The 24,240-nt window shown below is 56.9% G+C and overlaps 1 protein-coding gene across 1 annotated transcript in view; it reads right to left on the minus strand.

Annotated features, from left to right (window-relative positions):
* DNAH17 (dynein axonemal heavy chain 17) overlaps positions 1-24,240 on the minus strand; it is a 96,848-nt gene that overhangs the window by 41,259 nt on the left and 31,349 nt on the right. The window contains exons 21-44 of the mRNA XM_086356430.1: positions 23,710-23,879; positions 22,966-23,188; positions 20,919-21,035; positions 20,732-20,818; positions 20,172-20,324; positions 17,178-17,426; positions 15,332-15,454; positions 14,029-14,376; positions 13,837-13,928; positions 13,304-13,430; positions 12,469-12,621; positions 11,067-11,192; positions 10,784-10,891; positions 10,137-10,274; positions 9,667-9,827; positions 8,874-9,030; positions 7,757-7,861; positions 5,999-6,156; positions 5,223-5,361; positions 4,839-5,066; positions 4,300-4,437; positions 3,320-3,452; positions 2,028-2,155; positions 1,159-1,307 (exon numbers count right to left, since the gene is read on the minus strand). Coding sequence (XP_086212556.1) covers positions 1,159-1,307; positions 2,028-2,155; positions 3,320-3,452; positions 4,300-4,437; positions 4,839-5,066; positions 5,223-5,361; positions 5,999-6,156; positions 7,757-7,861; positions 8,874-9,030; positions 9,667-9,827; positions 10,137-10,274; positions 10,784-10,891; positions 11,067-11,192; positions 12,469-12,621; positions 13,304-13,430; positions 13,837-13,928; positions 14,029-14,376; positions 15,332-15,454; positions 17,178-17,426; positions 20,172-20,324; positions 20,732-20,818; positions 20,919-21,035; positions 22,966-23,188; positions 23,710-23,879 — 3,710 coding nt within the window. The remainder of the gene's footprint in view (positions 1-1,158; positions 1,308-2,027; positions 2,156-3,319; positions 3,453-4,299; positions 4,438-4,838; positions 5,067-5,222; positions 5,362-5,998; positions 6,157-7,756; positions 7,862-8,873; positions 9,031-9,666; positions 9,828-10,136; positions 10,275-10,783; positions 10,892-11,066; positions 11,193-12,468; positions 12,622-13,303; positions 13,431-13,836; positions 13,929-14,028; positions 14,377-15,331; positions 15,455-17,177; positions 17,427-20,171; positions 20,325-20,731; positions 20,819-20,918; positions 21,036-22,965; positions 23,189-23,709; positions 23,880-24,240) is intronic.

Below are 24,240 nucleotides of genomic sequence, written 5' to 3' on the forward strand. Positions count from 1 at the left end.
TTCGAGGGCCTCCTCCCAGTTCCTGCTCCTCGAATTGCCACCTGGCTTCTGGTTCTGTCATGCCAGGAATCTGTTCTGCCTGAGTTAGCGGTCAGCTCCCAGCTGCCAAAATCCAGCGGCAACTTTCTGTCCTTGGCTCCTTGATGCTCCGGACGCGACCCTGTCGACCCTGCCTCCCCTCCTGAGGCTTCTTTCTCCCTGGGTGTGCGGGAGGCCACCTTCTGGTTTCCCTTCCGCCTGTTCCTTCTGGAAGCGCTTCCTCCCCACATGTCTTATCACGCTCCACGTGTCTCTTGGAGACCCAGTTTCCCCCGCACGGAGTAGCCTAGGGTCAGATACACGGCAGGCACACAGGAAGCACTGGTTGAAGGCATGGATGGATGGATGGCTGAACGAGAGCAGCCACAGTGTTTCTCGCGAGCCTGTCAGTCCTGGAACGCTGCACCGGGGTTTCTACGTAAGACTGTGCAGGATGTCCTGGCATGTAAACGGCTAGCCATGGGTCCAAGAGCGAAAATGTACCTCCAACTTCAACGCCAAGCCTTCCTTTTCTCACGATTTCAAACGTTTCTCACATCCACCCCTCCTCCCCATCCCCAGTGGCCACCTGTCGTCTGCTGGCATGAACTCTTCCCTCCACATCAGAGAGGGCCCCTGTGCCAGCCCCTAGGCTGGTCCAGGGCCGGTCCCTTCCTGCCAAGAGCATCTTAATGCTTCACGGTCCATCCGCCAACACTAGACTGCTGCCTGTCCCTGGGAACCTCACACTCTTGCTCTGATGTGCCTTAAATGTTGGTTCTCACCTGAAACTCTTTCCACTCGGAAAGCTCCTTCTCCTCTGCGGGGGGGCGGGGGGTCAGCCCAAACTCTAGCTCCCCTAGGAAGACTTCCTGTCTCCATGACAGGCCCAGGCCCTCCCTTTCCATTTGCTTCATCAGCCGGCATGATGCAGTCCCTGGGCATGTCATCACTTATTCACATGTCTCTCCTGCATCCTCGCATCACAGTGACCATGCTGCCCGAGGAGGGCCTGGCACACAGAGCTTACCGTATGAATGAATAAGCGAGTGGATGAATGCGTGCCCAGGCAACACTGAAATACCACCACCCTTCCCTTTTTCTCTGCATAGTTTGAAGGAGAACAAAAGCCCAACTCACGGGTTCCAGCCCAGATCGGCAGGGTTGATGTACAGGATGCCGGCTCTGGAGACGGTGGCCGGCGTGGCTGTCCTCAGGTGGCTGATCTCAAACACCAGCCGCATGGTGCGGTTCAGGGGGATCCGCTCATTGCTGGCCAGGGTGAGGACCTGGAGATGGACGCGGGCCTGTAGGTTTCAGCTGCAAGAGTGCCCTCGTCCTGAGGCGGCCACAGGACCCATCTCAGAGGAGGGGGAGGCCAGAGACACCCTCTGCATCCTGCCAGCCACCAACCGCTTCCCTAACCCAGCATCTCTCTGCCGTCCCAGATGTCAGCACCCCCTCCCACCCCAGGGCCATGGAGAGCACCCAGACGTGCTTGGACCATGTAGGACTTCACTCTGGGGTTAAATTTGCCTCATCAAACCAGGACTCCTCCTCCCTTTCCTGGGGAACACTGGGGTTCCCTCCTCCACCCGACTGAGAATCACGTTCTTAAGCTGCTTTTAGACGATTCCTGATGTCGTCTGCACCTTCCAAGATATTAGCTTCCCCTCCTACGTGGTGCCACCCACCACGTGGTCAGGTAGGAACGCTCCCCGTGCCTGCACCCTTCACCCACGCTCCCCAGAGAGCATCTGAGCTGGCTTGGGCTCAGTGGGCCTACGTCCTGCAAGGAGTGTGCCTCGGGATGGGGGCTTCCCCCAGCCCCTCACCGTCTATCACACTTTGTGCAGAGCTCCAGACAGGCCCCCTCCTCAGTCCCCATCCACAGCGGGCCCTGTGTGCTGAGTGAGGCGGGCGAGACGTGTGTTGAATCCCACATGCTCCCCTGCCCCTCGTCACCGTGGTTCTGGGGGCTTGGCTCCGGGGTCGCGGGCCCCTCGCACCTTGTTGTCGTCCATGACGGTGTTGAGGGACTCGATCCACATGGGGTCTATGTCCCCATCCAGCACGATCCACTTGGGGCCGTCGTGAGTGATGTTGGCCAGGTCCCGCATGATGGTGGAGAAGAGGCCTGCGGGCGGCAGGGCTGCTCAGGCCTGGCTCTGGGCAGCACTCGCTCCGTGGGGACGCTGACAGCACCCCGGGCACCCCCCGGGCCGACACCCAGCCTGCCCCCTCTCTCTCAAAGGTGGCCAGTGCCCTTCCCCAGAGGGACAGTGGACGCTCGGACGGGAGGGGACCTGGCTCACTTCCTGCTCTTCTCTTGACCCCAAGGCCCCCCCTCCTTGATGCCTCCACCCCTGACCCTGCCCCACAACACGCCCCGCAAGTCTGGTCCATCCTCAGATTCGACAGCCCTATGTGGAGCGCCACGACCCCAACCAGCACCCCACCCTCTCACTCCTCACTCCCCACCTTTCTTCCTTCTGTCAGTAAAGGTTTGCTGAGTGCTCCTCAAGTCTCAGACTCAGAGCAGGGGGCTTGGGGACAGCCACAGTCCCCTGCCCACCCCACAGAACTTGCATTCCAGTGGAGGGGGGTGGGGGAAACACAAGATACACACAGAAACACATACAGTGTCACGAAGAGAAAGCAGGGTGAGGGGCAAAGGACCCTTGCAGGGGGGAGACTGGAGCAGAGCCCCAGCCTGGCCCGGGAAGGGGGTGATGGAAGCTCAGGTAGGGTGGGGGAGCCCCCAGGAAGCAGGCACCCCTCCTTCCATCCGGTCCAGAGCCCCTTCCTCCCCCTGGGGCCCCTCTCTCTCCTCCAGCCCCTCATTTGTCCTTTCTCCAGTGTCCTGGGTTCTTTTTATAAAGCACAAACCTCGTCAAGGGCCTCCTCCAGGGAAGCAGCGTTCCCAGCCCCCGAGGCTCTGGCCTGTGTTTCCGGGCCCCTCCCTGCTCCATGGACCACAGTGTGGTGGCCCCGCTCGGGGCCGCTGTGCTGATGCTCACGTGTCCGTGGCTTCCCCACTTCCCCCACCTGGTGGAGTGAGCCGGCTGCCCTCTGTGATCTCCCTGCTCTCCGTGAGTGCCATCAGGATGCCCCGTGTGTATGCGCAGGCCCCTGCCCCAGCTGGACCTGCCGAGGGTCTCCCTTGGGGGCCTGGCCACGGGTTCGCTGCACGGAGCCCGGCTGAGCATCCACAACAAAATCGGCGGGCCGCGGACCCAGGCCTAGGACGCCGGCTCTGACCCCTGGTCCCCTTGGTCCCGTGGGGGTCCTGCTCTGTTACCATCTTTCCACTCCCTGGTTGCCGGGTTGATGATGCCAAAGAGTTCGTCACAGGTGACGGCCTTGGGGTCCAGGTCCACGGCCACCGGCTTCCTCTTCAGGTTCTGGTAGGTCTTGTTCAGAGACCTGAGCACCTGCACCAAGGAGGGGCCACCCACGCGGGGCTCAGGGGCCGCGCCCCAGGCCCAAACCCCGCGCCAGGGCCCCCGTGCAAGCTCACAGGGCCTTTGAAGACCCACGGGCAGAAGCCCGGCCTTGGGCCTGCTTTGCCCTGGAGACACGCAGGTGCGTTTGCGTCCCCCAGACAATACCCAGGGCCATGCCAGGCGCCCTGTGACCGCTCCTCTGTGCACAGCGGACAGCTGCTGTGCCAAAGCCCGGGAAAATTCCCACTGTTCCTGATAATACAAGTTATGTGTGCTCGCTGGGAAAAATTACCTGCAACTCTTCTACCGAGAGAAGAGTTTTTAAGGACATTTGAGGAGGTTCACGTGGATATGCGTGTAGATACACACACATACACACATTCCTTTTTAGAGAACTGGCTCATACAGTTTCTGCTTTTTAAAAATAACTTGAAGTGAGCAGCCCTCGTGTTACACAGTCTTTGGAGATGATCTTTAATAATAGCATAATTGTCCATCCTGTGGGTGTCTAGCTGAGCACTCGGCTGGTTTAGAATTTTCCGATGTTATGGGTATCGGTAATGCTTGCCGCCACCCTCTGCTTCCCACTGTGCCCCAGGCGATGGCAGGGGGCAGGAGGGTGGGGACTGGCTGCAGGCAGGTGGATGACCAGCATCAAGGGGGAAGGGACGGAAGGAGAGGCGGCCCAGGAGAAGGGTCTCAAGGGGGGACCAGGGTCCCCAGCCACTCTGGGCCTCCTCGGCTGTCCCTGTCACCCGGCACAGCTCCCTTCCCAGCCCATGATGCTCTGCGGGGGCCCAGGGTGCCCTGGGCCGGGTCCCAGGCAGGCGCCTACCTGGGACTTGCCGCTGCCCGCGTTCCCGATGACAAACACCGAGTGCCGGACCTGTAGCAGCTCCTCCAGCTGCACCACCTTCAGCACGAAGCCGTCCTCTGCCTGCAGCTGCAGCTCCACGATGCTCTGCTTGATGACCTGGGCGGGGGGGGCAGGACGGGGTGCTGGGCCTGCCGGGCAGGACCGGGAAAACCCACGCCAGGGAAGAGATCAGAAGGGAACAGCAGCCCTGCCCGGGGGGGTGTCCAGGTGCTCTGCCGTGGGTGCTACTAAGACCCCCGTGCGGGGGATAGGTTTGTCTGAAGCCCCTTCTGCTTCTTCTCCTGACCCTCCAGTATTGAGAAAGGGGCTGGAGAGGCAGCCTGTGGCTTCGGGACATTCCTCAGGGCAGACGGAGACACGCATGCGTGGCCATTGCCTGCTGGCAGGCACGGGCATCACCCCCATGTGGTACCTGCCACTTAGATGGTGGAAAGTGATGGTGGAAAGTGAGGTCCTCGGCAGCAAGGAGGCGCTGGTGGGACCCCAGCCATACCCACCTTCTCAAAATTCAGGTCCCGTTTCCGAGGCACATCCAGGGCGGGGAAGAGGTCCCCGATGAGCCCCATGAACACGGGCAGGTCGTCGGTGACGATCTTGGGGATATTGAAGTCCCTGAGCGCCCGCATCAGCACCTGGTCCTCTGCCCGGCTGGGGTCGCCCCTCTTCAGGGATCCGGCCACCACCAGCACAGACTTGATGGCTCGCAGGCCCCAGTCGTAGTGATCCTGCGGGTGGGCGGGCGGGTGGGCATGAGCGTGCCACCTGACGTGCCAGGACCGAGGCTGGGGGGCTTCGCCAGGCCGTCTGGGAGGCAGCCCAGGCCGGCTGCATTTGTCATCCCTCCCGCCCCTGGCTCCATGGGCCCCCAGACAGTCACACACCTGCTTTGACAGCAGCTCTTTGCACAAGGTGTAGAGTGTGATGAACTTCCTGGCCAGAAGGCGGGCTTCCAGAAAGCCCTCGGCCACCAGCATGATCTCGCATATCAGTTCAAAGTCGGGAACCACCATGGCACAGGGCCTGAGGGGTCCGGGGGGGGTCTGTCTTGGCTTCTCCCCCTCCTCCATGCCTGCCCCCACCTGCCCCTCATGAGCTCACCACCTTCCAGGAGGACCACAGCCTTACTGGCAGAGACTCTAGGTGCAGAGCAGCTTCCCAGACCCCCTCCCCTCCCCTCGGCTCCCCTCCTGTCTTTACTGTTGCCCCCTTGCTCTGCAGAGGGGTATCTCCAGGCCCTGCCCCCCTTTACTCAAATCCTCTGAGAGTCACCTCAGCGCTGCCTCCCCCACCACCTTGTACCGATTGGCTGTGTGCATGCTCAGTCTCTCAGTCGTGTCCGACTCTTTGTGACCCCACGACTGTAGCCCATCAGGCTCCAAAGTCCATAGGATTTCCCGGGCAAAAATATGGGAGTGGGTTGCCATTTCCTTCTCCAGGGGATCTTCCTGACCCGTGGGCAGCTTATGCCTAAAATGGGACCTTCCTCTCCACCCCCTGGGAGTCAAAAAGTGGGAAGACACCGTCTGCTCCTTACAGAGGTCCTGGCCAGGTTGCCCCTCTCACCCAGGCCTTGTTTCCCGTCCCTGCCTCCCCTAGCCCCCTCTGGGTTGACCCAGCCCTCCACAGCCGCTCTCCTGGGCCTTGCCCCCGCGCACACCTGAACAAGGCCTTTAAGTTCTCTGGCAGCTCCGTGCGCCCGGCATACCCCGGGTTCATGGTGATGAAGATGCCGACGGTGGGGATGAGGCTTATCATCTCTCCCAGGAAATTAAACGTTTTCTTCTTGGCCCGAATTGCATCTTGGACACATTTTACCTAAACAGTTGGTACATAGATGGGTTCATGCGGGAATAGCTAACTCTGATGGGCTGGATGGAGCTTCGTTTTGTGCTAAAGCGTGTGAATGGCTGTGAATTTGCAGAGGACTGTCCTGATCTTTTTTTTTTAATTAAACTTTGATACAATTGTAGATTCATGTGCAGTTGTTAAGAAAGAAAAAGAGGGGATCCCATGGGTCCCTCCCCAGCGCCCCCCAGTGGTGACCGCGGTGCGGCATCACCACCAGGACAGCGACCTGGAGATGACGGACATTTCCGTGACCTCAGGTGGAGTCACCCTTGACAGCCACCCCCACCCCTCTGCCACCCCACCCTCCCCTGATCCCCTGCAATCAGTCATCTGCTCCCATTTCTGTGATTCTCTCTTTCATGAACCTTAGTAAGTAGGATGGTACAGTATGTAATCTCAGATGGGTTTTGGTCACTCAGCGAGACGCCCTGGGGGTTCCTCCAGGTTGAGGCTAATCCTCGTTATCGAGTGACGTTCCGCCCCCTAGCCATTTTGTGAGTCTGTTCCTGCTCCAGCAGTGACCCGTGGGAGGGCTGATTGGTAGCCATCCCCACATCAGATACTCGGCATTGGGTGAAATCTGAATTCTGGGACTACTAGCTCTGCCTTTGACCCTTAGTGCCCGCTGAGCAGCTGCAAACCTCCAAGCCCCCACGGGAGGGCGCCCTGTACCCACAGTTAAGACCTGCTCCGAGTCTGGGGCTCCCAAGCAAAGTCCAGGATTTTCCTGCCAGACTGGTCTGCGATGCGTGCAGCTCTCACCCCAACAGGGCGGGGCCTGGAGGGGGGGGCCTGGAGGGGGGGCCTGGAGGGGGGGCCCCCCCCGTCCCCCCCCACCACGTGGAGCGTCTCCTGATGTTCTATTCCAGTTCTTGCTCCTCTACTTCAGTTCACAGAGCTCTGCACAATTTTCCCAGGGTCTGTGCACTGACTTTGGGGGTTGAGGGGTCCCCAAGGTGGCAGTCAGCACTGCCAGAGAGTCCAGGGGGCGCTGACTGCCCCATCTTCCTTTTGCCTTACTGGCCTCTGGTCTCAGGGCTTGGGGATAGTTCTTTGTCTACACCAAGAGGGAAACAGCGGTGGAGGAGGCCAGCTACCTGCACTCACCCCTAATCCTGCCAGCAAACGCATTCTACAGATTAGACAATGGAGGCATGGAGAGTTTAAATAGAGCCCAGAACCAGGCAGTCGTGCACTCCATCACGGGTATTCCCCAAATACCTGGGCACACTTCCTCCCTTTCTCCCAGCACTCTTGTCTAATGGACAAGCTCCTATGCATACTTCAATGCCCAGCTCCATTGGGAACTGAAACGAAGCCCTCTGTCCTGGACCCTAGGCAAAACTGACTATCCCCCAATCTGCATTCAGTGACAAGTTTGCTGTGTCTGACCCTTCTGTGTGCCCCACCAGACTGCGGGCCCCCGAAGGACAGGGCTGGGGTCCCGCTCACCTCTGTGCCATACCCCCACTCAGGCTGACCTGACCATACCGGGAAGCTGACAAGCCCCGATGCGGGAGGGCAGCGAGTTCCCGAAGGTGACCCAGAGGCCGCACGGGGGCCCTACCTGTACAGCAATCACGGACAAGACCTCCACAGAGATCCGATTAAACTCGTCGAAGCAGCCCCAGGCTCCGGTCTGGGCCAGGCCCTTGTAGATGTTTCCGCAGGACTAGGAAAGGTGGCGGGGAGAAGTGGGCACTGGGGAGTCCTGCCAGGGGCCCCCGCTTGCCCTGTCAGCTCCTGCCCAGGTTGGGGGTCAGGCTTGGGAACTTTGGGGTCCCCGGGAGGCTAGAGGCAGGCCGTCCCCTCCCTGCAAGAGTCAACATGGGGCCGGGTGCCAGGAAGAGCCCAGGTCCTCCCTGCACTGAAGGCTTTGCCTGGACTCAGATAAGGCCGTTTGTGTAAAATTCACCCTGGCATTTTCCACTAGCACACAAGGAGGGGCCTTCCCTCTAAGGTGGAGGAGATGGACTCAGGCCCTTGAAAGATAAAAGGGATGATTCTTCAGTGTTTACACACAGGATTCCTTCTAGGAGGATCCAGCTTCAGATTTCACTTCTCTAAAACCCAGGAGGTTGGTGTGGGCTGTGGCCTTCACAGTCAGAGGGGGCAGCTGTCCCCACCCTCAGCCTCAAGATGGGGTCTCCTGGACTGTGGGGATCCCATGGGGATGGGGCGGGGAGGCCCCAGGAGGCCATGTTCATGACCTCAGTGGCTCCCAACCCTTCGCACCAGAGGCTGCTTTGACCTGACCTCCACGGTCTTCTTTCCTGGGCCCTTTAAGAACTGTGGCTGTGCCACAAAGCCTTTGACCGCAGGGACCTGGCCCCTCCGCAGGGGCCACCCCCCACACCCTGCCCCCTCGGAGGCTCTCACTCTCTCTGGTACCCCCAGTTGCTGGGACAAGCTTGGGATGTAGGTTGGGAGGGGTTGCCTCCCTAGCAGGGAAGGATGTTTGGAGCCGGGTGTTCCATCTCTGGGGTCGCACAGAGTTGGACACGACTGAAGCGACTTAGCAGCAGCAGCAGCAGCTTGTCCACCCTGGGATCCTCCACCAGATAGGCTGGTCATGCCCAAGAGGCCAGCCAGCAGTGTCCACCCGCCCAGCGGTCACCTGGGGAGTGTTGGCTGCGGCCTCCTGGGGGAGGGGACTCCAGGCCCCCTGGACGTGGGGTGGGTACCTTGTAGTCCATCTGCTCGGAGCAGTTGAAGACATAGACCATGGTGCCCAGGGCTCTGCCCAGGTCCTTGGTCGTCTCGGTCTTGCCAGTCCCGGCGGGGCCAGCAGGAGCTCCGCCCATGATCAGATGGAGGGACTGGGTCAAGGTTATGTAGCATCTGTAAGGGACGTCCAATCACCCTGTGGGTGGCAACCCCAGGGCTGCCCACTTTCTTTTACTGTGGGTCGGTGACAGCCCCTGAGCCCCAAGGTGGCACCAAAGGGAGCTCAAAGGGGCAAAGGAGGGCTTGTGTTGTCACCAAGGAGCAAACGCCGTCCCGCTGGAGCAGACACTACGTGAGGGCTGAACCAGCCATGGCACTAGGGGTACAGGGGCGGGAAGGAACGTTATGTTGCCCGTCCAATGGAACAGCCGCATCACAGGTGCTGGGGATCTGGTCTGAGTGCTTTTTGGTGTCACGTGATTCACTTGACCCTCGACAAGCTGCTGAGGATTTATAAAACATCATCCCCATTTTACAGGCCCTCAGAAAGGCTAAGCAACACCCCTAAGGCCAAACAGCCAAGGTCAGAATGAAGGAATAAGGTCTCGGCTCCAAGGCTGGGTGCCTGGCAGGTAGCAGAACTGAACCTGAACGCAGGTCCCCCAGCCCAGACGCCCGCATCCGTCAGCCTCAGCAGGGGACATTTGGGTCTGACGGTGCAAGGACACGTGGGGAAGAGCCCAGAGAAAGGGTGCGATTCCCTCCCCTGCGTTGTTCGCGGCCAGGCGGGAAGGCGGCCGGGGCCCTCACCTGTCCGTGAGTGGGGTGATGACCAGCCGCGGGGTGTTGCCCAGGTACTCATATGAGTACTGGATCTGGGCATCACAGATGTTGGCAAAGCAGTGCTTCTTCTCCTCGTCCCAGCGGTGCCGCAGCTGGGACTGCCAGGTGAAGGCCTGGGAGCTCTCCACCTGCGGGGGGAGCAGGCTGGCTTACCTCCAAGCGGTCCCTGACCCCGGGGTGCTTCCAGCACCCCGCCCCTCCCCAGGTGCCCCCATCAAGCCTAACACCGCCCCCACTGCTGAACCAGGGGCACTTCTGATTGGGCTGCTCGTCCAGTGGCTCACCAGGGGTGAGATTAGGGGTGCAGAACGGGGTAGCCGCTGCCTGGAGAAGTGTCCCCCCGCCCCGCTGAGGAAGAAGCAGTGACTGGGGTGGGGGATGTGGGCTGGAGTCCTGAGCCCCAGGCCCCCACCCTGGTTCCTGGCCCCTCCTGGCACCCATGCCTTGGCGGTGATCATCTTGGCCACCACGTCCCGGGCGTGGACATCGATGGTACAGATGGTCATGATCTTCATTCTGTCCCCTGCATTGAGGTTTCCAATGAGCAGGGTGATGAGCGCGTTGAGCTGGCTGATCTGCGGGAGCAAACATGCCTCCCTCGCACACGGCTCCCCGGGTGGCCTCAGGGGTGGCCTCCGGGCTGGGCGGGTCCCCCTGGGCACTCGGGAACTGCCCCTCCCCCATGGAATATCAAGAAGTCACTAAAAATGGTGTCAATGAAGATCTGATGTCATGAGAGATGGCAGACAGTAAGTGAAAACAGGATTTTAAAGCCACTTGGATAGTTGTGTATTTTTGCCTAGGAACTGATTATATGTACACTAGGTTAGCTAAGAATCTGTTGACAGGGTTATATCTTTCATTTTAAACATTATCTTTGGTTTCTAAATTTCTAACCAAGAATCTGTCAAAAAATCAAATCGAAATAGAGAATTAAAGTCATGTATTTCTGAAGCAGTTACTCCTGGGCAGAACAGCTGTTGCCAATATTTGGCTGCTTTTGACTCAGAGAAATGGCAGGGGCACGAGCCAGGACCTCACAGAGCAAGGTGCTTAGGACAGACACGGGGTGGGCGGGACACACCTGCTTCTTGTTGTAATCTTTGATGGCATTTTCGTAGCCTTCCTCCAGCCTGGCAAACGCCAAGCCCACCTCGGTGGCCCACCAGATTTGGGTGCACGTGAGCGCGATCTGGAAACAGAGGGGGGCCCCAGTACCCGCCACGTGAGCACCTTTTTCTGTCCGACGGAAGAGTTCACACCAGTTAAGGTGGCTCTTCGCCACCGGACTGTGGCTAACCCAGGACGGGTGAGCTCCATCCACCCCTCCCCGCATTTCAGAGCTGCCCCGTCCACCCAGCTCGGACCTGGGCGGGGTAGTCAAAGATCCACTGCTCCCTTGGCTTCTCCTCATAGGTCACCACAGCTTCGGGGATCTCGTGGCGGAGCGTGGCACACATCCTGTCCAGCACCCGGTTCAGCCAGACCTCTACCTGGGGACGGAGCCACGGGGACCAGAGAGGGTGAGCATGTCTCATCCGATGACTTGCTCTGACGTTTACAAAATCAATTACCACTTGTCCTCATCCGTATCATCATTCCAGGGGTAGAAATGCCCAGGTTTTCTGAGCGGTAAGAATGCCCTGCTGGAAAAATGTGTTCAGCAAGCCTCGCTGTACCCACAAAACTAGTTGCATTGGGCTTTCGTGTGCAATCACTGTGTCTAAACACAGAAGGGATAGGGAACGAGAGAAAAAGCTAGAGAAGACAGTGTCTGAGCCCACGAAGTAGTGCTGATGTTCCGGGACAGGGCATCTGTCCCCCGGGCCCTGCTGCCCCCTGTCCCAGGCGGATTCTGACCAGCAGAGCCCCACTTGTCCTCAAGGGCATTCTTTGTCACGCGGACAAACTGGCTGATGACGCTTGCGTGTATTTTGAAATACAAACCTTCAACTAACTGCCACCAGGGGGAAAATACCTGAATGGGATAATCAGGTTGGTTTTTCTTTTAAGCTATTGATAGGAGCACAGTGCAGGCTGTAGTTCAGTGGTTATGTCTGTAAGTGGTTAAGTGTGGGAAGTGTCTGAACAAACCGATGAATGGATCCTGCGTCACCCTGTCCGGCCAGGCACTCCGAATTCAACTTGTTGGAGCTTGAGTTTTCTCGCGTGAGATTTTTAATGCCCCAAGCCAATTTACCTCCAAATTACATTTTGCTTAGGCAAAATGTAAGAATTGATTTGGATGCTTGAATAATACTTGGGCAAAAAGATGGGGGAGAGGGCAGCCAGGAAGCTTGCTGTCAGCAGAAGGGAGAAGCCTCCTGGGCTGGGGAGGTGGGACTGGGGCTGGGCTGCCCAGGGTAAGAGGAGCCCTCTGCTAAATATGGAAGCTGTAAAGCCCATCGTGCTGAACAGGGATGAGACCTTGGCAGGTGTGCAAGGCACCCTCCAAAGTGGCCCCCTTGGCATTAATAATAATAAAACGATGAGGATTTAAGGGCATTAATAAATCTGTTCTCTCCCTCCCTTTCCCCCTCCCTCCTTTCTCCTTCCTTTCTTTTCACGGGTCACCTCAGACTGCATAGGTAAGGCTGTGCAGGGACTCCTATAAAGACGTCCCTTAATCATTTGTTCTGCAAGGCTGAGGGAAGAGGAGAGAGGGCTGGCCACGGGCTGCTGCTGACAGCCTGTCTGGCCACGCGGTCCCGGTCACAGGGCACCACCATCCCCAGGGCAGTGCTCTGCGCGTCCCGCGGCGGCTCGCACCTGCCCCGAGAGGTTGCACTCCTGGTCAAAGTCCACATACTCGTCCTCCTTGCTATACATGCCCAGGCCGAACTTGAGCGGCTTCCCACTGGCGTCCAGGCGGAACTTCAGTTTACACAGGCTGTCGAAGAGCTTGGACAGATGGCGGCTCACCTGGATTTCAGGGTCGGAGGGGGAGGACGTTGGATTTTGCAACCCAGGGGCTCACAGGTGGATGCCCATGGCCTGGGTCTCCCTTGGGTGGTCTTAAGCATCATTTTTTTTTAACTTATTCTCCCCCCTCCCCGACCACCCGCCTCTGGGATGCTGATTAAACACACTTCACCAACAAAGCAAACAGCAAGCGCTGCTCGGCAGAATCTTCTGAATGTCTGTTTCTTCTCTTCCCTGAGAAGGTTCTGACCCAGGGGGCACGGGGCCTATGCCCCTAAGTCAGATGCTCATAACCTAAACCGTGGGCCGCCCTGGGGCTCCCATACCGTGCGTCTGCAACCCCATGATTAGAATAAAACACGGTCCCCTCCCTTTGCCCGGATGCTCGCCCTTCTCTCTTTTAGAAGAGGAGCCTCGCGGGACCTTTTCCTCCCGGTGTCTGGGGTTTGGCAGGATAAGCAGCATGTGTCTTAGAAACGGGCATCTCTCCCATTCTCCAGAGCACAATGATGGCGCTCAGGGCGCTCAGGGCGGGCTCTGAGAGCGGTCCCGGGTCCTTCTGTCACGGCCCGGCCCCTGGGCAGTTTCTGGTGTGGACCACCTCTCAGACACTCCTCCAACATCCCGGGGCCACCCGGACATGGGGCCTGGCGTCCCTTCGGACCATCAGGGACCCGCCTACCTCCACGGGGTCATTTCCATTGGAGAGAATGTCCAGGAGGTCAGCTGAAGAGACAAAGTAGAACCTGGGGAAAGCCAGTCTTTTCGTCTCTAAATATTCGGCCAAGGCCTTTTCGCACACAGCCAACCTGGGGGCAGGGAACGAGGCTGCTGAGTCCTGCTCGACAGAAGGTCTCTGCCAGCCCATCCTTCCACGCACTGGACGGACGACCCTGGAGACGCCCAGGCCATTCCCAGCCCCAGTTTGATTCAAATCTTCCAAGCGGACACGCTCTTTCTCAGCCAGCCCCCGCACTTGTGGACATCGCCAGGCAGGAGGGGCTACAGTTGAATCTCTGCCATCGTGGCTTCCTCTGAGGCCGAAGGCAGGCTCTGTAGCTAGGGTGGCAGGAAGTGGCAGGTGCTTCCAGGGAGGGGATGTGTTAACCCACAACCTGGGGCTTTCCTGGCCTGGCCAGCGGGGTAGCGGGGGAGGCGCATGACTCGGGTTTCTGCCACGGTGAAGCCCCTCGTCTGGACAGGTATGGGACCCACCTCTTCTTCAGGTCCTCAAGTTTGTCATAGAGGCCAGGTTTGTTGGTGGCTTCAACCACATTGGGTGTTTTCACCGCGTCTTCCATCAGGGCCTGGGAGGAGAGAGGGACCGCCATGGCACCACAAGCCCTGTTTGCACCAAGGGAGCCATTTCCAAAAGTGCCCAGGCAGGAGCCAGAGAGCTGTGCTCACCTTGAACTCGATGTCGATGTCATCAAAGCGCTTGGAATCCTCCGGCAGCTGGGCCCGGATATCTTCGGAACCAATGAAAATGCTCTCCAGGTGGCTCCAGGTTCTCTGGACCTCAAACCAGATGGAGATGACTGAGTCCGCCGTGGACAGCTTCTGCTGCCAGCTGGTCACCTCCTTCAGGAAGTGGGACAGGTACTTGGACATCATCAGGTTCTGAAGCTGCACCTGGTTGTCCTCCAGCGTCTCCACCAGCACCTCGTCTGACTTGAGCATCATGGTGCCCGTCCGTGGGTGCGGCTCGTGCTCAAACTCCATGGTGGACCACGTGCTGTCCAGGGCTTTCAGCACCTTTCGGAGGAACAGGAACCGGGTCAGCGAGAGTCTGGCAAGAATCACTGACGAGGACCCAGAGTTTCCTGGGACGTGGAAGGAGGCCCTGCTCTCAGAAAGCCAAAATGTTCATGCCAACATTATTCACAGTGGCCAACGATGGAAGCAACCCCAATGTCCCTCGGTGGGTGAATGGGTGGACAAAATGTGGAGTGTTCATGTAATGAAATATTATTTGGCTATAAAAAAGAATGACGTATGGACACGTGCTACAACACGAAGGAAACTTAAAAACATGCTCAGTGAAAGAAGTCAGACACAAAAGCCGACATTATTATGTTTACATGTATATGAAATGCACAGAAAAGGCGAACCTATAGAAGCAGTAGGTTAGAGCTGGGATGGGGGGAGGTGTGAGAAGACGGGAGATACTAGCTAAAGGGTCTGGGTTTCATCCCTTTTTTGAGGAGATGAAAATGTCCTAAAATTGACTAATTCTAACATGTGATGGCTGCACATTTCTATAAATATGCTAAAAGCCATTGAACTGCACACTTTAAATGGGTGAATGGGTATGTGATTTATAGCTCAATAAAGCTGTTAAAAAAAGAAAGCAAGCCCAACTGTGACCATTCAAACTCAAAAAACAGGTGAGGAGAGAGGTTTGAACTGCAAAGGACTCCTCCAGCATTTTCCTGTGTCCTGGAATGGCCCTAGGTACCAGCTGATGGCCAGCCCTCCTGACCACTGCCCACCCCGCCCCGGCCCCATTCAGCTTCTCAGAAGGCTGAGGCTGAGGCAGGACAGACCACACACGAGGGTGCTTCATGGAAAGAGAGGAGAGTTCAGTCAGGCGTCAACCGGTGGCGCGTTAGTGTCAACCCTACGTCAGCACATTCGACAGGCGTCAGGCTGGGGGGTCGGTTTCAGCATCGTCCCGTATAAAATACACTTCACTCTCAACAAAGGATACCTTCTCCATCCCAGACTCCTTCACGGCCTTGTCGACAATGTTTCGGACCTCATCCTCGTATTTGTGCAGGTTCAGCTGGAGTAAATCTGCCAGGGTGGTCTCATCTGACATTTCAAATTTCACCTGCAGAGGAAAACAATAGGCACATTTCACATTCGGTCACATGTTCTCCAGTTGAGGGACACCTTTGTCCTTCACGTAGAGGCTGGCGAGGGAGGAACCCAGGCCACGAAGCGGGTGTTGGGAGCTCCGTGACTTGGGCAGACACTCCTCCAGGCCTCTCCTCCCTGTAAAACTGGTAGCAACAGAGCCCACCAGTAGTGGGTTGAAGAGTGTCCTCGCAAACTCATGTTCATCTGGACTTCAGAATGTGACTTTACTCAGAAATAGAGTCTTTGCAGCTGTTAAGGATCTTGAGATGAAATCATCTCGGGTCAACTGCACAGAGTCTAAACCTGATGGCAGGTGTTTTCATCACAGAGAGGAGAGGGAGGTTTGAAATGCAGAGGAGGCCATGTGACCGCGGAGGCAAGGATGCGTCAGACGTGGCCACAAGCCAAGAGCCGCCTGGGACCACTGGAAGCTGGGAGAGGCAGGGGAGGGTCCTCCCCTAGATGTCGGAGGGATCATGGCTCTACTGACTCCTTGACTTCCAGTTTCTGGCCTCCAGGGCCACAAAAGTATACATTTCTGTGGTTTCAAGACCCCCATCATGTGGGGCTTTGTGACCGCAGCTGCAGGACCTGATCCATCTGGGGAAGCTGCCGGGTTAGTATCAGGTGTGGCTGCGTTACAGGTACTGTTACTCTGGTAACAATAGCAGGTATTTGCATGGTGTCACCCAGTCTTCAATCTTTCTCGCTGTCACATAGACATTTCCAAGCCTGGATTCCAAGCCTGCCACAAAAACTGGTTTGACCAACTGATGGAATTGAGTGTTTCTCAATCACGGTTGGGAAAATACCTCCCCAGGTCTCAACAAGTCCTCAGTGGTGCCCAATTTCTGGGACGTTTCTGTTATTTGTTGATCACTGCCCGGGGGTCTCTCCCAGGCCCTGGATGGGGTACATGAGCCTGCTGGCCAGTGGCCTCAGTACTCGAGACAATCCCTTCTGCTCACCTGTTTCTCCCCTCCCCTCCCCAAAGTCCAGGCCACACCCCACGTGCTCCTGATGCTGGTCCCATGCTTCCCTAACCAGGGAGGTGGCTACCTCCTCTGCGCTCCTAGAACTGCCACTGAGCACCCAACTCGGCCTCCCAAACACCATGGCCTGTGTTCTTTCTTCCGCTACTGCCCTGAGAGCAGGGCCCGTGCCCTCAACCTCTCTGCTTCCTTGACATCTACGGGGGGGCCTCTGCAGAGTAGCCGTTCCATAGAGTTTTGTTCAATGTTTGCTGACAGTGGAGATGGTGCTATTCGCCTTCAGTGAGTGTCAAGGCCAGTGCCCCTCCCACTCCTCACTTGGGAACATCCCTGGGAAAATTTTGGTGCTAGGACCCTGTGCTCCTGGGGTACATGGGGGGACCTGTGACTATTCCTCCACCCCAAACTTCCTGAGCCCCGTGGACATTCACCGTTCATGCTACAACCAGTACTGGCTGCATAATTTGCAGGGCCTGGTACAAAATGAAAATGATGGGATCCCGTGTGCAAAAGTTATTAATTAAGGAAATCAAGGTGGCGACAGCAGAGCCTCTAACCCAGCTTGGGGCCACCCTGAGCCCGGAGCCCTGTGTGATGGTCTGGGGTGCGCATGCGTGAAGCCAGCTTTGCCAGCGTCAGCCCCCCACGCCCGCAGCGAGTTCCCGAGGAGCGTTGCCCTCCGCCCCTGCGTCAGTGTGGTACCTGGGTGGCCTGCATGAGCTGCTGCCAGTGGCGGTCCCGGATAGCGGGGTTCTGCAGCTCGCTCACGGCACGCAGGGATGTGATCATGTTCTTCACGGTGTTGTCCAGCCCCACGAAAGCATCCCAGCTCTTCATCTCCTTGTCCAGGGACCTCACGTCCTTGGCGAACTTCTTACAGTCTATGTCCATCTGCTCCACGTTGATGCTCTTCCACTTGGTGGCCTTCCAGTCGTCGATGCTGGTGTTGACCTGAGGTGGGAAAACGCCCACTGACTCCTCTACTGGGGACGGTTCAGGAAGGCACCCGTGCCACCTTCCTGGCATTGCTCTCGGACGGAACAATCCAATGAGGAGTCTCCAGCACTAAGGACAGAGCTTGGTAAAGTGACCGGATACAGGGGGCAAAAAGAACCCCAGTTCTACCATGACCGATTCAACTTAAAAGTCAGCAGTTAAGAGAGATGTTGGCAAAACATGGGCTTTGTCACTGCTCACCAGGATCTTGTTCTGTCCCATGTCTTGCTGAGGCCACAAAAGTTGCCCCAACCAATGGAATGAGGATGACACCTGTCACTTGGGGGCAGAGGCCCTGAGTTGCCAACGCTGAGCCCACAGTTCCCTCTACCTACCTCGGCGGGTGTGGACACACGCACTGAGCTGAAGGTTTGCCTGGAACTGGAGTGTGGACTTGGCATGAACGAAAACTACATGTCTGTGGTTAACTACACAAAGATTTTGTGTTTTAGGGCTGTTTGTTACTGCAGAGTAACCTAGCTTACTTGTTGTTGTTTAATCACTAAGTCTTGTCTGACTCTTTGAACCCCAAAGACTGTAGCCCACCAGGCTCTGCTGTCCATGCAGTCTCCCAGGCAAGAATCCTGGGGTGGGTTGCCATTTCCTTCTCCAGGGGATCTTCCTGATCCAGGGACCGAACCCAGGTCTCCCTCATTGGCAGGCAGATTCTTTACTACTGAGCCACCAGGGAAGCCCAACGTAGCTTACACGGACAAAGATACAGCAGAGGAAATTCCACTCATAACAGGATGAAACAAGACACAGGAGGCACTGGGGGACCACCCTACAAAGAGTGGAGGCAGAAACCCAAGAAGCTCCAGTCTTGAATTCGGGGTGGGCTGAGAATGGCTTGGGAGTTGCATGGGAGTCCTTGAGAGGGCCAGAGGTTGCTGACAGAGGCTTGGGGCAGACCAGTCTGATCTTGGTAGACATTCTTGACAGAGAATGACCAACAGTTGGGGTGCTGACAAGAGACTGACTCTGCAAATCCCGAGACTTGAAGCGTTAATCCCCACAGAAATCGATGGCCCTTTCTGGTTTAAGTTTAAGCTGCTTCTGTATCCTGTTATCGTAAAAGTACCCTGGCTCGTTTTTTGTCAATTTTTCTTGCAACACCCTGACCGGAAATGCTTATCATTATCTTCTGGGAAAAGTAACCTGCGTTCTTGGGTCTGTGCTAAGTGATATTTATCAGGGGACAGTGCAGCTTTCTGAGCTGACTCCACTTATTGTTCAGTCCTTGCCTGGAGAATCCCCGGGACAGAGGAACCTGGTGGGCTGCTGTCTGTGGGGTCGCACAGAGTCAGACACGACAGAAGCGACTTAGCAGCAGCATTGTTCAGTCAGGTCACTCGAGCACAAGACACTTGAATTCAGTGAATTGCAAAAAAAAAAAAAAAAAAAGTATCTAGAGGCTTTGATGGATTCTCTCCCTTTGGGGGTGGTTGTGATGGAGCCTGTGGCTCCAAAGATTCTCCCCCTACTCCACCCTCTGTGAGAGATAGATTAAGTACAGTCAGGATACAGACATTTACATTATCTTACTAAGATGTAATCTAAACAACATACATGACAAGACAGGGCTCGGTCCCGGGCAGGGACGCCAGACACTGCTGCCAGGAGGGGAATCCTCCCCGGAGGAGCTCACAGGGTAGATTCAAGCCTACGTGTAGTCTGAGAGTTTTCTATCTGAAGAGAGGAGGATTTGACAGATTCTGAAGTTCATTCAAGAGCACAAAGAACTAACACAGACTTAGAGAAGGAACTTAAGGTCACGGTGGGTGGGGAGGGAGGGATGCGTTGGGAGTTTGGGGTTGACAGGCACACACTGCTGTATTTAAGAGAGAGAACCAGGGAGACCTCCCTGGCGGCCCAGTGATTGGGACTCCGTGCTTCCACTGCAGAGGGCATGGGTTCGATCCCTGGTCAGGGAACTAAGATCCTGCATGCCACACAGTGCGGCCAAGAGATTAAAAAAATTAAAATCAAGGCATTATCTATTTTAAAAAAAGACAGACAACCAGTAGGGACCTACTGTATAGCACAGGGAACTCCTCTCAATACTCTGTGATAACCTAAATGGGAAAAGAATTCGAAAAGGAACAGATACATGTATATGCATAACTGAATCGCTGTGCTGGACACTGAGACACAGCACTGTTAACCAGCTATTCTCCAGTGAGGGCTTCGTCGGTGGCACAGTGGTGAAGAACCCGCCTGCCAATGCAGGGGATGCAAGTCCAGCCCCTGGGTCGGGAAGATCCTTGGAGGACAGCATGGCAACCCACTCCAGTACTTTTGCCTGGAGAATGCCATGGATGGAGGAGCCTGGTGGCCTACAGTCCATGGGGTTGCAAAGAGTCAGACACGACTAAAGCGACTTGGCACGCATGCACACATACTGCCATGAAATAAAAAATAAAAAAAGAGAAGAACTGAAATATCTTTGGAAATAGAGGCGCCAAAAGGCGAGACCATGGGGAACTAACACGTGCCCACCTGCTGTGGACACTGTCCTGACCCTGGGGTGGAAAGTGAGGCTTCCTACTCTTGTGTTTAAGAAGAGGGGCTGCCTCCATCAACCATCAGAGGTGTGTCATAGGGGGATAATGGGAGCCGTGCCCTCTTGGTGCTGGGATGCTGCCCGTGGACCCCTCTCCCACCTCCCCCACCCACCCCCAAGCCAGAGTGGCCCCTCACCATGATGATCATGTCCCAGAGCTCCTTCAGCAGGCGGACCTCTTTGTGACAAGCCTTAAGCTGCTTGTAGTCTGGGACGCTGACCTCGAACAGGCTCCCGGACTTGCACAGCGCCTCCATGATGCTCTCCATGGCCGCGATGCTCTTTTGTTGCTGCGGGCATAGGAGGAAGCCAGTGAGCGGGGTGCCTGTGCTCAGTGGAGCCTTCCCCCTCTGCCCCCAACCCCGTCATGTCCCAGTGACCCTCAGAGCTGTCAGCACACTGTACTCTGACCCCATGCACACAGGAAGGCAGCAAACTTTCTAGTTGGGGGAGCAGCGCCTTCCCATCCGTCCCCCCAACCACCCCTGGCTTCTCTGATGGGGCCTGGAGGGGAGGGCCCATAGGATGGCTGAGCTTGCCTGTCTGCGCGCGCGCGCACACACACACACACACACACACACACACAGCCCCAAAGCTGGTCCCATCGAGGCCGTGTTTCTGGGCTCACGAGAATGACAGCTTGAGAAAAGATGGGTCCCCAGAGTTACCACCCCATCTCCTCCTTGAGCAAAAATACCTTACTGAGGGACTTGTAGGGGTCGGGGTCGCTGAAGCTGAACGGGGCTTCTTGCCTGAACCTCTCTCTGAACTCATGCTGCTTGAGCTGCGGGAGGACCATGTGAGACACTAAGGCCCCCCGCCCCAGGGCCCGGCCATGGTAGGAGCTGCAGCCCGGCCCTCCCACCCCCGCCAGGCCACCGTACCTCGAACTGCTGGCACTTCCGCCTCAGGATGCTGACCTCGTTGGCCTGCAGGGGCGACACGTTCTGCTTCACCTGGAGGGCCAGCTTCTTGGTGTTTGTCCACTGCTCCGGCAGTTCCTGTGCAGGTAAAGGCCAAGGACCACTCCCTTTTCTGCTCTTTTTAAAAATTTTTCTAGTGTGAGATCATTATGGACTCACGGGGAGCTGCAAAAATATCACAGGGAGGGACTTCCCTGGTGGCCCAGTGTAAGACTCTGCGATCCCAAGGCAGGGTGCCGGGGTTTGATCCCTGGTCAGGGAACTAGACCCCACGTGCTGCAACCAAAGATGCTGTGTGCTGCAACTAAGACCCAGTGCAGGCAAATAAATCAATAAATAAGTATTGGAAAAAAACAGCACAGAGAGTCCTGCGTGCCTCCCCGCAGCCTTCTGCAGCACTGGCATCTTGTACAACTGAGGCTCAGTGGTCAAGCCCGCATCGGACCCTGGGTGTTTCTGTGAACAGATGACGGAACTTGTCGGGTTTTACCCTGTTTTAATCTCAGTCTACCTGTGAGTGTGTTGTATGCGCACATGTGAGTGCATGTGTTGCAGGCAGGTGTAGCCCCAGGCACTTCTGTCTCATGTATAGGTTCCCATAACCCCCACCACAATCCACATACCTCGCTGTTCGTCACTGCCAGGGAACCGTCCTGCGTCAGCTCTTTCCATCAGCACCTACCCTGCATCCCCAGCCTGGACAGCCACTAACCTGTCTTCCCTTCCTGTAGTTTTGTCGTTTCAAGAATGACTTTATGGGGACGGAGGTGGGAGAGGGGTTCAGGATGGGGAACACATGTACACCCGTGGTGGATTCATGTCAACGTATGGCAAAACCACTACAATATTGTAAAGTAATTAGCTTCCAATTAAAGTAAATAAATTTATATATATATATAAAAGAATGACTTTAGCAATCAGATGAAGTTTTGTATTTTCCAAGTTCTCCACACTTGGGCAAATATTGTACTTGTTGTAAAATATTTTAAAGTCAAAAATCCCAGCCCCTAATCTCTTTGCCCACAGATAGGTATTGTCTCACTTTCTTCTACAATTAACTAACAGTCTTTGTTGGCGGTGGCATGCCTCAAACATTTATCAGGATTTTTACCACCCCACTTGCCCTGTCCACCGCCCCAGAGCTCCTGGGCCTGGCCACACACACTTCTAATCCTGGTCCTTACTGAGCCCTGGGCAGGGGGGAAAGGGGCCAAACGTGACATGCTCTAAACCAGGGCCTGGGCAGCGCGAGAGGTCATCACAGCCACCCACACCACCCTGTTGCTCCCTCTGCTGGGGTTCTTGGGCACTGGCTGGCATCCGTGTCTCCTGGCACAGGGTGTCAGGCCTGTGTGACCAGACAGAGTCAGGGCAGAGAAAGGGAGCAGGTAGAGGCAGCCAGGTCTGGGAGGAGACAAAGCTCGGGGGGGTGGCTTGACCCTGCCTGCAGGACCCATCTCCTCCGTCCCTCGCTTCCCCCACCCACCCCAGCCGCATACACAGATGCATTGGCACCAACATTGACATCCTGTAAATCAGCCATAACGTGCCAGGCTTCTTCAAGTCCCTGCATCCCCTGCCGTGGCCCCTCTGCTCCACGGGCATGGAGCTGCCTGGGAGCCTTCTCCTCCAGGGAGCTGATCTCTCTCACAGCCTCGCTGCTGGCCCCTAATCTTAGCAGGGTCTCTGCAGACCCTGTTCTCGGTCCACTGTCCCTCATGCCCAGGCTCCCACTGGGCTCAGGAGGCGGTGTGGGACGTGAAGGCTTTTCTAATCCATTGAAACACCAACTAAATGCAGGGACTATTCCCCTCCCACCCTTGGGAGGCAATCTCCCTGTCCCCTCGTCTCTGGAGAGCCTTGTCCTCCCACCCCACTGTTCCCCAGGGATCTCAGGTCTAGAAGAGGAGGTTTGGCCCACAAGTTCCGGGTCACAAGGGCCCACCCTCCTCTGGCCCTGCCTCGCAGGGCTCCAGCTCCCCCGACAGGGCATCCCAGTCCCGTCTACCTGCAGCTTCACGTGCGTCTCCTCGGGCATCTCCTCCCCGTAGGACTTGAGCAGCTCGATGGTCTGCTTCAGAGGCTCAAACATGTTGTCCGTGGCCGTCTGCCTCTCCTTGACCTTCATCAGATGCCCCATCACTTCCACGAGGCCGTCATAATCCCCCTCCTTAACGGGCTTCGTTAAGCCCATCCTGGCAACTTTCATGAAGGCTTCCAGGTCCGCGAGGCTGGTGGGTGTGAGGCCGCATGTGATGGGCGCCCCCCGCAGGGGAGGGCCGAGTCCCTGTCTGTCTGGCACCCCATATTTCACTAGCTCAACTGGTCGGGGAATCCCAGGTAGGGTCACATCTCAGGGTGGCCTTTGCAAGGCCTCCTGGATGAAAGAGCGGGATTACATGTTCTCAGGGCTCCTGGTGACTCCCAGCCCACCACCGCCTGTAACTGCACAGGTACCACCCTTGAGTTTCATGCCAGGCTTCCCTGCCCAACTCAGGGCTCCTAAAGGATTCCTTGTTGGTCAGACATAGTAAGTGCCCAGTAAAGAAGCAACGATCGAGGAACCAGGGCCCCTACTCCCCGCCAGGTGACACCTTCCTGCTGGGACCCACCCTCTGTGGGGCCACTGGTCTCTAAACCTGACCTTCAGCTCCACACCCGGTTGGCTGGAGGCCCTGGCACAGGGCTCCCCAGGGTGTGGTCAGCGTTGGGCCGGTGGGGGTGGGCCCGGGGCAGTGGTCCTGGTGCCCACCTGTTGATGACGTGGTTGCCCAGGTGCCGCTTGAACATGAGGCTCCAGCGCTTGATGGTGTTGAGGAGGGCCTGCTTGAAGGGGCGGCAGTCACACTGCAGCCAGCCGTTGAACACCTTGGTGTTGTCGCACTTAGACACCTCCTCGTACAGCTTCTCGTAGGAGTCGATCTGGGAGGCAAGGACCCGCTCAGCCGTTGGGCTGCTGTGGTGGGGCCAGCACAGCGCATGGGAGCAGGGGAGGCCCTCGCAGTGCGCTCCTTTCCTTCTCCCAGCCCCAGCTGATGGCCTCTGCAGCCCAGAAGACTATTGCCGAACGCGGATACAGGCTGTCAGAAAGGGACATCACCGGGTGAGGCCAGCAGGGCTTCTGAAGGAGGGCGTGACTAACGTTCCGAGGGGTGCAAGGGGTCCTGGGTGCCACGGGGCACCCTTAACTCCACCAGCTTTGTGCTGCTGCCTGTCCTAGAAGCTTTCAAGATCGGCAGCCAGCTGTCCCCACCCTGTCGTGGGAAAGACTGTGTCCCCTACC

This window comes from Bos grunniens, chromosome 19, assembly GCF_055505025.1.
Source record: "Bos grunniens cultivar Pamir isolate PY7600 chromosome 19, Bosgru_T2T1.0, whole genome shotgun sequence".
Lineage (NCBI taxonomy): Eukaryota > Metazoa > Chordata > Mammalia > Artiodactyla > Bovidae > Bos > Bos grunniens.